At 42.1% G+C, this 16,355-nt stretch overlaps 1 protein-coding gene across 1 annotated transcript; it reads right to left on the bottom strand.

Moving 5' to 3' along the window:
- Nucleotides 1-974: 974 nt before the first annotated feature.
- Nucleotides 975-10,765, bottom strand: LOC142391233 (uncharacterized; the record flags this gene model as incomplete). The annotated part of the gene is made up of 2 exons (XM_075477007.1): nucleotides 975-2,002; nucleotides 10,610-10,765. Coding segments are annotated over 2 exons (1,023 nt in total), but the record flags the coding sequence as incomplete, so codon positions are not given.
- Nucleotides 10,766-16,355: the final 5,590 nt, after the last annotated feature.

Here is a 16,355-nt window from a genome sequence, read left to right as displayed (position 1 = left end):
GTACGTAGTTACCACAAGAACACAATACAACTCCAAGTCTGTGCTGAACATTTTACACTGAAATGCTCAGGGTACGCCAAACACAGTCAGCTTAAAACTAAAGGGAACAGAAACAGCCTGAAGCGGGTTTAAATGATCAGCGTTTGAGTTTGTAGATACAATCCAATAAAGTATAAGGGTGTCGTGTGCACACTCTGCCACCGGGTGTTCTGGGTAAGTTGTGCAGCCGTCGGGGCAGAAGAAGAAGAAGAAGAAGAGTTGTGGACTAAAACAACGTGAGCAGCGCGACTGAGAGCATCTGAGATTACAGCAGAATGTCTGTTTGGTAAATCTGCTCAGTACCTGATTGTGTGAGTAACTGAGCAGTTGTAGAAGCAACAAACAGATCAGTTCAGTTTTCTCGTGTTAAACGGTTCAATTCAAAGTAGCGTTAGCCAGCTTAGCTGCCTTTTCCCCATGACGTTTGGACTAAAATGCGTTCACACATCTGATTCCAACACAACAGACATTTGAAAGAGTTTCACAGCTTGAAGTTGAGCCTCGTGCCCTTTTAGTGTTGGAACAGCCTTAACTTTCAGCTTCAGCCATGAGCATCATACAGCTGTCTGGGAAGTACAGGGAACAACTCCAAACCTTTTTCAGACTGCGTTAAAGATTTCTGGGTCTTTGGGGAAGATGATTAGGGTCAACTTTCCCTCGTAACCAAACACACATTTTCTTCAAAAATATCTGTGTAGCAAGAACATGAGAAGCATGAGAAAAGTTAACATCTGACCTTTAATGAAATGCAGAACAATGAAATACAGACGAGTGTAAAGCTCGACTTCACATCAAACTGAAATGATATATTGCTTCTTCAGATGTTTACAGAAATACCGGTTTGCTGGTGCAAAGCTACTTTGTGGATCTTAACTTTAAAGCAATCCCAACAAATTATAAAGCACTTTCAATGGTTCTTCAAATATGTGCTCCTCACAGAACATTCAGAACTAAAGTCCTGACAAGAGAAGGTGGTGATCCACAAAGAAGATTTTTAATCTGAACAAAGGCAAGGCTTCTGATTGGTAGTTCCTGTTGCTGCTCCCAGGTGAATGTTTGCTTATCTGCCGTAAAAATTGTTGTTGACTTATGCCAATCATTTCTCTGCAGTGTGACTACGTTGGTGTCTCTTTAGACTACCTAATTCAGTGAAAGTTGCCCCACACTGACCACAGCTGAAAGGCTTCACTCCTGTATGAATATGTTGGTGTGTCTTTAGATGAGATAATCGAGTGACAGCTGCCCCACACTGACCACAGATGAAAGGTTTCTCTCCTGTGTGAATACGTTGGTGTGTCTTTAGATTAGATAATTGAGTGAAAGCTGCCCCACACTGACCACAGATGAAAGGTTTCTCTCCTGTGTGAATACGTTGGTGTGCCTTTAGATAAGATAATCTAGTGAAAGCTGCCTCACACTGACCACAGCTGAAAGGTTTCTCTCCTGAGTGAATACGTTGGTGTGTCTTTAGACTACCTAATGCAGTGAAAGCTGCCCCACACTGGCCACAGCTGAAAGGTTTCTCTCCTGTGTGAATACGTTGGTGTGTCTTTAGATGACTTAATCTAGTGAAAGCTGCCCCACACTGACCACAGATGAAAGGTTTCTCTCCTGAGTGAATACGTTGGTGTCTCTTTAGACTATCTAATTGAGTGAAAGCTGCCCCACACTGGCCACAGCTGAAAGGTTTCTCTCCAGTGTGAATACGTTGGTGTTTCTTTAGATTAGAGAATTGAGTGAAAGCTGCCCCACACTGACCACAGCTGTATGGCTTCTCTCCTGAGTGAATACCTTGGTGTGTCTTTAGATGAGATAATACAGTGAAAGCTGCCCCACACTGGTCACAGCTGTATGGCTTCTCTCCTGTGTGAATTCTCTGATGATACCTCAGATTTGATCGTTTGATAACTTTCCCACAGTCCTTACAGCAGTGCCATCTGGATCCCTCTTGGGCTCTACGTTTCTGCAATCACAGAGAGGAAGAAGACTTAGATCCTTTTGAAGTTCACACAAAAGATTTCTCTAAGCTAACCTACGCTAACCAACATATTCTAACTGGACCTGGACAGACCGAGCCACACAGGTCTCAATATCTCAGATCAAACGTGAACGCTGAGGGTGCGTTTATAAGTGCCCTCAGCTATCAGCACTGTGCTCTGATGTGTTCTGCACACGTTCAGCTTTTTAAGCAGTAAACTCTGGATTTTTGGTCTTTTACTAATTCTTTTTGTCATGATGAAACTCTGAATAGGAACTTGAGCTATGTGTTTTGTGTTTTATGATCATCTTCAGACAATCTTAAATCACTGCAACTCGAAAAAGGAAATCATCCTACTCTCTGATTCAGGAAAAATATTAAACAGCTGATGGGTGAGTACAATTTGAGATAAATTATAAAAGGAGCGACAAGAATAACTTATACGTCAAATACAACAATTAATCTAATATTTACTAATAATCCTGAAAGAATCTCTAAGACTTTTAATCTATTATCAGGCCTGTCGAATCATAATTTTATCTTGTGCTCATGGAAAATTAAGATGAAGCATTTAATGGCATCCACCAGAGGTTGGGGTGTGCAAAATAATCGTCATGACGATGCATCGCGATTCTAATTTTCGCGATCTACTGCATCGATTCTGGACGCCAAGTATCGATTATTTAAAATAAATAAATAAAAAAAATATATTATTTTTATTTTTTATGCCTTTAATGATAGGACACATGTAATTGATACATTTCGCTGCAAGGGATGTTTGCAATATATATATATATATATATATATATATATATATCTACATATATACATATATATTTATAGTTTTATAAAGCCTATGCACTTTTCTGTACTGATCAACCCTATTTTGTTATTTTAAGTTTTATAAATCCTATGCACTTTTTGTGATGAATTTGTCCAGTAATAGTAATATTTGTATCCAGTAATATTTGTTTTAATGGTAATACCTCCAAAAGTTGTTTCAATAAATACAGTTATGAATTGATTTGCTTTGAGTTATGTATCAATTGAAGACACTATCCTGATCATACACAGCCAGTCAGCCACTGGTAATGGCTGTTTTTTTTTTTTTTTTGAAAAAGGTAGGGTAGGAGATCCTGGATTTTGAGTCCAGCGAAGCTGCATTTTGAAAATACACAGGTAAAAAGTCCCAACCCTTTTCTTCACTTTCCCCCCCGAAGGCACGCCTCTAGAGTACATGAACGTGCACGAAGGTGCACGAGCGCTGTTCTGACAGCAAGCATCGATCGTTGACGTATTTAGTTTATGCTAACTATACTTTAATAATGCTAGGTGCTAGCCAAGCTGGCTCTAGTTTCGCTTCCTGCCAAGCTTCTGGACGCGTAATTCGTTCACGGAGCAGGGTAAGCGCACAGGGGGAAGGAGGGGGAGGGAGGAGCAGATGCAGTTTGATAGACAGCATCAGAATCCAATCATTGTGAACGGTCCGTTCACAATGATTGGATAGTGTTTTTCCTAGATTGTACGTTCAAGAGGCCACTAAAACATTTCATATTTGTGTCAAAACTTTTAATTAATTGGTTGCAATGGGGGTGTGAAGAGTATTTCAAGCAATATGTAAACAAATGTTCCAGAAAAAGATCCCCTACCCTGCCTTTAAGTATGTTCAGTGAAAATATCGGAATGTATCGTAATAATTCAAGTATCGTGATGCATCGTGATGGAATCGCATCGTGGCATGTGAATTGTGATTCGAATCGAATCGTGACTTATTTGCCAATACCCACCCCTAACCAGAGGTCACCAGTTCTACTTCATACCCAAAAGCAAGCAACAATTCCTCAATGAGGAAATCCAAAATCTAGAAGGTCTAATATTCTGGAAAATAACGACATTGATCTCTAGCTCAGATACTTTATTTAAAAAGTCAATGATATTATAACAATTCACAAAAAAAAAATTAATCCAAGCAACATAGAAATAATCTGCCCTGGTTGAACAATGAAATTATAAAATGAATGAAAAATAGAGATAAAGTCTTAAGGATGACCCGTAAGGTGAAAGCAGATTCTATATTGAGGCCATAAATGGGGCAAATGGTGATTAAAAGCTAATATGGAACAAATTAATAATATTAAACCAAACTAAAAACAAATAGTGAAGTTGAGTCGTTGTATTGTTGTATCGTAAAATATAAAGTTGAGTCTACTGTCACATAAACTTTGAATGAGGTCTCTGTGATGTTGTATGGCTGAGTTGTGAGGCCTCCAAAATAGGGCAGTTTTTGGCTCGTTAAGAGCTTTCAATGCATTTTCCCATTATACTGTGGGTAATTTCAAACTTCCCTTAAAGACCTCATGACACGTGGAAAATACTGTAATATACATAAACACATAGAAAGTACACATACAAAATAGTCACTTGAAGCTGGTTTTAATCATTATGATAGAGAAATTGAGTTTGTACGGCCTTTTAAAAGTGCGATTTTTGCGATCTGCTGGCGAGCTTCCTATTAGTCCGTCACGTGACCTATGACGTACACTCTGGAACAATCCTGACATCTGTCATAGCTAGCAATACACGTCATGGGCAATATATACCATGCAATATGTGTAAATCCGGAAAAATGTGCAATATTTTATTAGTTTAAATAACTCTGTTCCATTCACTACCATATATTATTTTATATTTCATACTGTGCCTTCATTTTTTTTCATTTTATTTAAATATATTTAAATTTATTTTTAACATAGCTTTGTTTTCATTTCTGATTGTTTTATAAGCACCTTTGGAGTTGCAACCAACTTTCATTGTAATGTAAATTATAATGACAATAAAGGTGATCACTTTAATATGACACAATTACCTTCTTATTCTCCTCAGTCTTTAAAATTTGGCATGCCAAGGGCATGGCGTCTTCGCCAGTTTCACACGACTCAAAGAAAAATATGATCTGCCACGGTATCCTTTCTTCCAGTACTTGAAGGTGAGGGATTTTATTATTACAACACTGAAAAGGAGGCGAGGACAAGCTAAAGCAGCTGTAACCAAGATGATAATGGCTGTGAATGTAAAAATCCGAGAAAACAAACCTGAAGAGTTGAAAGCAGCATTGGAAAGCCTCGACCTAGCCCTCACACAACTTCAAGAAGCACACAGATGTTATCATGATAGACTCACTGATGACATTGAGAAAGAAGAGTTTGATGCCTATGAGAAGCTTATCTTGATGAGCGTTCATGATGTGCATAATGAGGCTCTAGCCTGGCTGCATGTCACAAACCAAAATGATTTAGTCAATGAACCTTAAGCCGACACAAATGATGAAAATTCTGTGTCAGGAGAGCTAGAGATGCTACAAGCTCTGCGAAAGAGGGAACAGGAAAACTTTGAAGTGCTGCTTCAACGCAACAAAGAGTAGTTTGAAATGGAACTCATGCAAATACATCACAAGGCCGAGCTAGATGCACAGATGCTACACAATGAAGAAAAGAAGCAAGCCCTGACTGCAGATTTCTATTCTACATCGAGAGCTGGCAGGATCCCTGCAATGACAAAACCGTCACTTTCACCAATATCTAGGGATTCAATATCACAATTGCTAGAGTTTTCAAGGCAGCAGTATCAAGTCCAAGTAGACTCTCTTAGGGTCCCACCAAGGGATATGGTCAAGTTTGATGGAGACCCCCTCCAGTATTGGAAGTTCATGGGGCTTTTCACCACAATGGTTAACTCGTCTACACCAGTACACCGAAGGAAAGGCTCGAGAGGCCATAAGTCACTGCTTATACAACCCCAATCCTAGTGCGGGTAGCAAGGAGGCACTTGAGCAACTAAGAACAAGATTCAGAAATCCTCATTCCATCTCACAAGCTTGGGTAGGAAAGGTTTTGAACTTTAAGGAGATAAGAGACAATGTGCAACTCAGAGACTTCGCAGACCAACTGAGAGGCTGTGAGGATACGCTTGCTGCCATGAAGTGTGAGGAAGAACTCAGTGGTCGCCGCACATTGGTTGAGATCATTGGCAAGCTACCATCAGATCTCTGGGCCAAATGGTTAAATAAGAACTATGAAATTACAAAAGAAGAACATCTTCCAAAACTTGACGACGTTGTCAGCTTTGTAGAGACAGAGGCTGAAAAGAGGTCTGATCCAGTCTTTGGTGGGTTAGTTAGCTATAAGAAACAGGAGAAACCAAACAATTTTACATTGACTACAAAGGGGTTCAAAAAACCTTTTCAAAACTACCCCACAAGTGTTAAGGCACTGCTGTTCAGGAGAACAAGTCTACACGTACCAAGCAACCAGCTAATCTAAAGTGTTCTGAAGTGCTCAGAGCGCCACTTCTTGAACCAGTGTCCAGCTTTCCGCTCATTAACTGTGTTCGTTCAGGAGAAAAACCTGTGCCAAAACTGTTTCATGATGGGGCACAACACTGAGGTCTGCACACGCTATTGGGTACGTAATGTGCCTGGCTGCGGACAGAAACATAACAAATGATTGCATCCTAACCACACGAGCAAACAGAATACTACAGCAAGTCAGGACGCCACTGTTGACGGTAAAACTCCCCAACAAACACAACCTACCAGATCACCTAATGCCACTTGTGGATTTGCTGGAGCTGGAAATGGTAAGGTTTGCTTACCTATTGTTCCTGTTGTGGTTAGAAGCAAGGCTGGCAGCATCAGTTCTGTCACGTATGCATTACTCGATCCAGGAGCCAACACCAGTTTAGTGTCGGAAGAACTCACCAAGAAACTCAAGGTTAAGGTTAGACCTTGATACAGTAGGAGGCAGTCGAGAAGGAATATTTACTGGAAGTGTGGACCTTGAGATAGATTCACTGCACGATGGCAGCATGTACACGCTTAATGGTGCGAGAACACTAAATAAGTTAAACATAGGACTTAAGCCTGGTTTATAGTCGGTAACGCAAGACGCAAGAAGAAACGCAAGCCCTAGCGCGGTTGCGTGTGTCACCTCAATTTTCTAAACTTCACGCAAGAAGAGACGCAAGCCTACTACTTGAAAACGGCATACTCATCGATCTGACAGTATGCAGAGCGTTTACACACAGTGCACTTCACTCCTGTCCGAGCCGAAATCAGCCGGCCTGAAAAGCTGATTTCCCTTAAGCTATAAACTCTGTAAATATATAACTTTAGCAACATTTGAAACATTTTCAGGCGAGAAAGTTGTCGTTTAGGTGTTGAAAATCTGACAAAATACCGGCTATTTACAAGAAGAAGAAGCATGAATCCAGGTGAGAGGTCCTGGCGGGGAATTTCCTTTCATCATAGTAGGCTTGTCATTGAAAAAACCCGCTACTCCACCTACTGTCCTGGTGGTGAATCGCCACGCAGCACACGCAACCGCCGACAAAGCAAAATTAAGTATAAACGTCTCGAGCCATTAACACACGCGCAAGAAGAAAGCGCAAGGGCAGTTAAAAGAAGTATAACTCAGCCTTTATCCGTCTAGCTACACCTGATGAGACGGCCAGATGGGATCACTTAGCGGACATCCCTATTCCCAGGGTCAACTCCAAAGATGTGCACCTTGTTATTGGACAAGATGCACCAAGTCTTCTCAGAGCTGAAGAATATCCTGTAGGAGGAGATAATGACCCATATGCTACCAGAACGGTGCTTGGCTGGGCCATAAACGGACCAATTGATTACAAGGAAAGAAGGAAGGCCAGCGCCTACTTCCTCAAGTCCGATCATAGCCTGCAAACTCAGGTGGAAAGGTTTTGGAAACTTGATGACCCCACACACAAGAACAATCTATCAATCAATGACCACATAGTCATTAAACTGTGGAAAAAGTCATTCTCCAAAGAAGGCTCACACTATAGCGTAGACATACCTTTCAAAAGGAAACAGTGACATTACCAAACAACATCAACTTAGCAACACAGACTACGATTACTGGAACGCAGACTAAAAAAGAACGTATGTTGAGGCGATGAAGTTGACCATCGACAAAGGTTATGCAGAAGAGGTCTCAGCTTCGTCACTTGACCGCAGCGATAGCAAGAACTGGTACCTCCCACATCACCCAGTGACTCATCCACGCAAGCCTGGAAAGGTACGTGTCGTCTTTGATTGTGCAGCTAAGCAATGTTCCCTCTGAGCTGCTCGCACATTCTCAGCGCACAAGAAAATCTATGCAGCGCATAAAATAAAATTCACCATAAACGTATTAATTATGCCAATGAGACGGCTTACTTACACTATGCAGCCAATCAGAGCATTGATGGTGCTTGCATATGTGCCCTGCCCATACGCACCGTGCAGGTTAGCTAGCTAACAGTGAGACGCAACCCCTTATCATGGCGAAACGAACGGGCAGCGCCAGCGACACATCCACTCACCGAGCCAAAGTAAAAAAGAAATGCGGTTCTTTTAGGATGGAATGGCTGTCTGAGTGCAAACAGAAGAACAAGCGGTGAAACTGGGTCAGATGTTTTCTTTTTCGAGTGAGAAAGGTCTACTCTGCAAAACAAGGCTGCAAGCATGACACTCACATATAACAGATAACATACTACACATCTCATGAACAACAAGATTGTTGTCTTTTTCATTTTAAGTGGGCCAAATCGCTTTTATTAAAAGTAAACTAATGAAAATTGCTGCTGTGATTTGATTATTTTAATAAGCCATGTAACTGGCTATGATCCAGGGTTTTGAACAGGTGTGATGCAGGTGTGTGGCCACAGCGTGCACATCTGATGCTGCTCAAAGTGCTCCTCAGTGTGCTCAGGGAGCTGGTGTGTTTGCCCAGACACATGAAAAATTAGAGGGAAGGCAGCTAAGTATGATGGAGTATCCCTCAATGACGTCCACTATTTTTGCCTCCCTTCATATCAATGCTAACAGCCACCTAGCGATAGCTGCAGCTGTTACGGTGTTTGCTGCTCGGAAGCAAGGGAGTGCTCAGTCTGCACTTCGGTCTGCACTGTTTACACAGCAGGCAGTGATACGAAGGGAGAGAAAATAGGGCCAAGCGATGTGAGCTCTGACTTTTTCTGGAGGGAGGGTTTTGTGATGCAAATATATTACTCTTTGAAACGCATATTGTTTTTGGGAAGCAAAACGCTTTATTTTCGGGACCCTAGCAAACTAGCCGGACTACTTTCATCAACACCAAAACGAGGCTGGAACTCTGCTCACAGGACGCAGCAGGGGGGAAGAACTAGGGCTGTCGCAATAACCGCAAAATGCAATCACCGCGGTGCTGAGAGGACCTCCGCGGTGCGTGTCCAGGCCACCGCCACCACCGCCCACCGCACGCAAGCTTGCACGCGCAGAACAACTCGAGAAACTAAAAGAGTTTTTAAGACTGCACAGTAGATACAAAGCGACTGACAGAACTGATACTTTTTTAAAGCCAGCACAGTAATAATTATACATTGTATATTCCCCGCAAGGCAGGAGAAACACATTAACACAGCTAGGTGGCGCGTTTCTGTCGTCATCTTTGCATATAGGCACCGCACACGCACACACGTCTGCATGCTACTCGTTGTGGTCTCATTCTCCCTCAGCAGCTGATATTACAAGAATATGCCTACTCAGTGTCGTAGCAATAGAAGTTAAAATAAAATGCAGTGGCCTACCTTTATCTCGGCTTTATTCCTCTGCCTAGTCCGGACACTTTATGGCTTTGAATCTTCCCTTATTATCCATGTTTAATGTTGTAAATGCGACCGTCTAATATCAACAATAAACCATAGAACCACAGCTTGGTGTGCACATTTGCTGTTGGGAAATACCTGATCATTTCAACAAAATTGTGTAGGTGAAACTATTTAAAAAAAAAAAAAAAAAAACGTTTAAAAAATGTGCCGTGCCAGAAATAAGCTCTAACAGTTTCGCGGAAACAGTTAAAGTTCAGCTTGGGTTGGTTGGTCGGCGGCAGTCTGTTATAAAAAAACTGTATCCCGGACACGTGAGCTCAACTGCTGCGCTGATCTGCTTCGTTTTGTCTCCGTCATTACTAAACGAAACGTGCGCAGGTCTGCAACAATGTTGATATGTGCCATGTGGCACTGGCAACAGAACTGGGGTATGCGCTGCTTGATCTCCGCTATGTTGGTCTGTGAGTGAGTAAATGACAGGCAAAGCAAAGTGAAATGTCAGAATGGCTGGGAAAAAAGCCGGATTATGCGCTCGATTTTCATCTAACATTGCATGTCGTGGAAAGTAGCCTAATGAACAAAAATGTGATATCACCGCATACCGCGCTGTTTAGCGGCTATGAGTCACCGCGGTGGGAATTCCCTCACCGCGACAGCCCTAGGAAGAACATAACTGATGTTGCTGATATGGGATGTTATACAGCTTCATGTCAAAAGAGGTGAACTGTCCCTTTAACTTTGATGTGAATCTTTGTTTGTTCTTTAGTTTTTTGTCATGGTGTATTGTCTGTGTGTTTTTATGATACCTGCCTGAGGACAACGGATGAAATTTAGCAACTGTGCTAACTCCGGCATATTTACATGGATGCTTTGCTGATATGGTGATTAATGTGCAGTCCTAACCAAATAAATAAGAAATAAAATAAAAACCTCCTCCACACTGACCTGTGGCCCTGTGGATCCAGAGGATGAGCCGGCTCTGTTCCTGGTGGAAGGGTTCTGCTCCTCGTTCTGCTCCTCGTTCTGCTCCTCGTTCTGCTCCTCGTTCTGCTCCTCGTTCTGCTCCTGCTTCTGCTCCTGCTTCTGCTCCTCGTTCTGCTCCTCGTTCTGCTCCTCGTTCTGCTCCTCGTTCTGCTCCTCGTTCTGCTCCTGCTTCAGCTCCTGCTTCAGCTCCTGCTTCAGCTCCTGGTTCTGCTCCAGGTTCTGCTCCAGGTTCTGCTCCAGGTTCAGCTTCTGGTTCTGCTCCTCGTTCTGCTCCTCGTTCAGCTCCTGGATCTGCTCCTCGTTCTGCTCCTGCTTCAGCTCCTCGTTCAGCTCCTCGTTCAGCTCCTGCTTCAGCTCCTGCTTCAGCTCCTGCTTCAGCTCCTGGTTCAGCTCCTGGTTCAGCTCCTGCTTCAGCTCCTGCTTCAGCTCCTGGTTCTGCTCCAGGTTCTGCTCCAGGTTCAGCTTCTGGTTCTGCTCCTCGTTCTGCTCCTCGTTCAGCTCCTGGATCTGCTCCTCGTTCTGCTCCTGCTTCAGCTCCTGCTTCAGCTCCTGCTTCTGCTCCTGCTTCAGCTCCTGCTTCAGCTGCTCCATTCTGGTCTGCACAGTTTTTAACCATTCAGTCACATTCCATTAAACTCATTACTGTGCTTTTTATTTAAATCCCTGTGAACTTTAAAATGCTTCTTTAAAGACCCACTAAGGTCACAGTTCAAAATATTTGTAGCTTTTTGATCAAATTCAGAAAAAAAATTTAATAACTCTGTAGAGCGACACCCACTGTGTGCAATATCCCATAAATCTCATCTGAGTCAGTGGAACACCATCAACTTAAATCATTTTACTACATTAAGACAATAGCCGCTTTCGGACAGAGCCGTTCTAAGGACGCAGTTATTATCAGAACTGTCCTACTCGAATTTCATTCTGATAACTGTCCTTTCCCCAGCGGAACTGTTTCAGTCTGCATTCGCACATGAGTCGGGACTGATGTGCCGCGCGCAGCCGTCTGCGTGACGTGTTAGCCGTTAGTCGTTTAGCGCCACATTCAACAACAAAACAAAACAAAGCAAAACCCGGTAAAAATAAAGAGAGAAGAAAAACACAACAAAGAAGCTAATATGGAGAGCTAGGAGGCCACCGTGTTTATGGTCTGCATGATGGTGATATTAATCATGGACAATCACATCAGGCGTCTAACATCGAGGCTGGAAGAGCTCACAGATACTGCTTTTCGACCAGGGCCGTGCCGGTGCTGGTGCTGGAGCTGGTGCCCAGCAACTTCGCGGAGCCGACGGTGCCGGGTTTTTTGGGCACCGGCACCAGTCGTGTATTGGTCGAAAAGCATAGAACCGGTACTGGGCACGGCACCAGCACCGGCACCGCGTTGGTCGAAACGAGCTGAGAGAGAGTCAGGAGACGATACTTTTTCATTTCATGAAGGAAGAAAGGAGAGCAGAGCGCCGCAGACAAATGAGACCAGTGTAAGTTTAACTTATTAAACACCCGCCGGTTGTGTCCGTTTCCTATGAGGAAACATTTCAGCCGTGATAGCATGACATGGGGCGTAGCTACCGACCACCAAACACCTCCGTCAGATTAGTTCTATAGAACTATGAAAAGACCCGACCTCGGAGAAGGAGCTAAATAGTTATAGGAACTAAGGGAGAAAGCCCCGAGTTCCTGTATGTCCGAACACGGGAGAAAACGGCCCCGCGGATTAAAAGGTTATTAGAACTGCCAAAGGTTCCTACAGTCCGAAAGCGGCTATCGATCCTGTTTGAGGAAAAGGTCCCAATATCATCCCAAATAAGGCCCGACCGATATATCGGGCCGATATTTAGCATTTTGGGGATATCGGCATTGGCCATACTTTCCATAAATTTCCACCGATAAGTTCATATAATTTTCACAACAAATCTTGCAGCCGTTTGGTTCTGAACGCGTCTTCTGCTCTCGCTCTCGCCACTTTGAGTTCATGAGCATTGCCCCGCCCGTCACAGCATCGGACTTGTTTGGCACGCGGAATACAACCAATAAACACGCAAGGCTGCGAACGGTTTCAAGGCGGCCGTGGCGAAAGTAGAATTAGGTTTTGGCCATTCGCCGCGTTTCAAACATCTGGAGTAACATCTTGTTACGGGTAGCCAGACAGGCTGTCACACCACCACCAAGTAGCTAGCAGGCTTTCGCTAACAACCATGGTGTTAGGTGAACAACTTCATGAAGCCGTACGCGACGCGACTCAGATGGTTCATTGTAAAGTTGTACAGGGATGTTTATGTTTATTTTACTGTTTAAAAATGCTATAAGCAGCTCCCTACACTTGCTTTTTAGTTCTCAGTCAGTTCATTTTCTATTACTTCTTAATATAAAAATAGCATATATTCAAGTATTCTCGTGGCAGGGAGCGATTTATTTTTTTTATTGATAATTATGTATTTATATTATTATTTTATAAGTTATGTTTGGCTTTATTTTACAAATGCTGCTGGCAGCTCCCTGCACTTTTCATTTTTACTATTAAAAAGACTTAATGGATATGAAAGTTTGTGTCAGGGCATGCTATATTTAATTTATCGTAGGGCTGCACGATTATGGAAAAAATCATAATCACGATTATTTGGATCATAATTGAAATCAAGATTATTAATCACGATTATGGAACAACGATAAACAACTGAATTTTATTGCACTTCTTTCCAAAAAAAAAAAACAATTTTCAGTGCAGAATGTAATTTAAAATTACTAAATGAAATCTAGCTAAAAATGTACTATGTAAGGAATAAACAAAATAAAACTGAAATGCAATTATTATTGCACAGTCTTTGCACAACACCTGCTTTTGTTGGACATCGCTCGCCCTGAATCTGAAGTAGCTCCACACAGCTGAAATTGAGCCCCTTCGAGGGACGAGCTCGTCCTTCTCACCAGAGACCGGCTGTGGGCTTACCTTCTGCCGCAGCTTCAGCTTGGCTCTCGGTCATTTATATCATCCTCACCACCAGTTTTATCTTCCCTTATATCGCTACTACTCTGCTCTCACCACTTGAACTTGACACCACTGCTGGCTGCACTAGTGAAATCACATGTTTTGGCTGCACACTTCTATCAAAAAGCCAAATGATGCTCAGATAAGTCTGGAAAGAACCATTCTACATTTGACATTGATCATCAAACTTTTTAAATCACAAAAGATTTCAGCAAAACTACAGAAAGAAGTTAAGAAAACTGCAGCTTTAGTGGGAAATGTGACAGGATGGTCAAAAAGTGCCCCAAAAGGTTAGAAAAAAGGAAGAAAAGGGCCCACAAGTATGTTTCACACACAGCTAAAAGGATAAAGCTCCATTTTATTTGGCCATCTGGCCTGCTTATTGAAATCTATAGCTGAGGTTGTGTTTCTGGGATGGTTTAACGCTTTAACGGTTAGCGTTAGCATTAGCATGCCGGGCTATGTGAATAGCAGCCAGGTTATCTGAACTTTTTACTCTCTGCTGCATGTTCTGACTGCCCGTGTCCAGCAGCAGGAATCAAACCAATGACACTAAGCACTTTGAAGACATTTCTGCTAACGTCTGACCGCTAAAGTCATTCTTTTCTGGACTCACCTGCATGCAGCTTTCTGTTGCTATGCTACCAGATGTTCCGAGATGAGCCGAGGTGAGCCGAGGCTTCGCAGTGTGTGTCGGGTAATGGGCCGTTTCTCAATGTGCGTATTTGTCTGTAGTGATGTTTCCAACAGGGTCTTGACTGAAGCGCGTGTCCAGTAACTTCGGATGTATTTTGTGAAGCTCGTACTGAGGCGCGTGTCGATGACTATGTGGTGACGTCAGAGGCCTTTCGAACCGGCCGTACCATGTGACCGGTTTAGGAGGGTTTTTTTTTTTCAATAAAATGCACTGTTCTATGTAAATTCTATGCATGGCACACAAAACATTGTACAGATATCTGTAGTGTTGAGCTGACTGTAGAAATATCAACATAATCAACATGTTATTCTGTGTATGATTAAGTTGAAAAATGAAGAAATAGTACATTATACATAAGATAAAACACAATAGACAGAAGCTATATATCAGAAAAAAATATATCTATATCTACATATAGCTCAGAAGAAAAAATCTATATATTTATCTATCTATCTACATATATATATATATATATATATATATATATATATATATATATATATATATATATATATATATATATATATGTATACACTATGATACCCCATAGTGATGCTGACATGATTCTGTTGGACCTAAATGATGCACTAACTGAAGGTAAATCTGACTGATGAAAGTATCTTGGGAACAAAGAGGGAACAGGATGAGACCAAGAGGCTTCAGCTGAAGATGGTGTCATAAGTCTCCCACTAAGAATCTCTGGGGAAAACAGTGAGAACAATAAATATGTAGTTCCACCATCCTGTCCTCACACCACACTGCTAAGGCCCAATCCCATTTCTATTTTAGGTAGGGGTAAGAAATGTCACCCCTTCGAATTGGGACAGCCCTTCACACTCACGAACGTCATAAGTCCGCGCCGTCAGTTGTTACGTAACCAAAAGCGACAGCTTTAGCCAGAAATAAACAAACATGCCTGCTGCAGTGGTGTCCGCGCTCTCCTGGGCTATTCGTATATTTTTAGAAATATCTGCGTCGAGTCGACGGAGTGCCATCAGGCGAAGGCGTCTTCGACATCTGTAGGCCGTAAGGTGAACCCCGTTTGCGTTTAGGCTCGCTCCGTGCTCTCCGAACTACATGCCCGTTCGCTGATAAAAATGACAAAGTTATTTTGCACATATAAAAAAAGTTTCGCGTCACAGAATCCTGTACTTTTTTTAAACCGAGACGTTTTCTGAAGAAATATTTTCCGCAGGGCTGAATGATGATTTTGACGTCACAAGACACCACGTGACCGCGCTGGACCAATCACGTTGCCGATTTACGACAACAAACTGGAAAAATGACAACCTGCCAGGTGCTGTCAAATCTAACCTACAGAAAGGAATCTCGCAAAATATCATTTTAAAGTGAACATAAAATAATAATTATCAACGATAATGCTCATTCATGTATTTCTGAATTGAGCCAAATAAATTCGAAATAGTGCTTTATTTACAGCACAAAGCACAATTATGCAAGTGACCTTTCATGTTGTCATTTTGATCAATTAATGGAATTCCAATAATTATTGATAACCATCCACGTGTTTGTAACGTGGGCTAAATTAATTCCAAACAGTGCTTTATTTGTAGTACAAACAACTATTGTGCAAGTGGATGATAAGGTTACCTTTTCATGTTGTCATTTTGCATTAATGAATGGAAATAATTCTAATTATCAATGATAAGGACCATTCAGGTATTCATTTACTGATGTATTCACTAATAACTATACAACACATAACAAAATCAAAACAAGTAGGGCATACACATCAACCGGCATTTACATCAACCGGCATAAACTTATATACATATATACATAACCATAATAAAAGGAATGATACAAATGGAATAGAATAGAATAGAGGTAAAAAAAACAGGCGCACACACACACACTATTCCCCCCTGTCAGTGTCAGGGCAGCTGTCATCTTCTTTATCCTCTGTTTCCTTTGTGGTGTTTGAACAGCTGGAACACCTGCACAAGTCTGTACAACAGAGTCCTGCAGAGAAACAGGAGCATCTCTTTGTCTCACAGGCA

This window comes from Odontesthes bonariensis, chromosome 11 (genome assembly GCF_027942865.1).
Source record: "Odontesthes bonariensis isolate fOdoBon6 chromosome 11, fOdoBon6.hap1, whole genome shotgun sequence".
Lineage (NCBI taxonomy): Eukaryota > Metazoa > Chordata > Actinopteri > Atheriniformes > Atherinopsidae > Odontesthes > Odontesthes bonariensis.
This window is presented reverse-complemented; position numbering and strand designations above follow the sequence as displayed.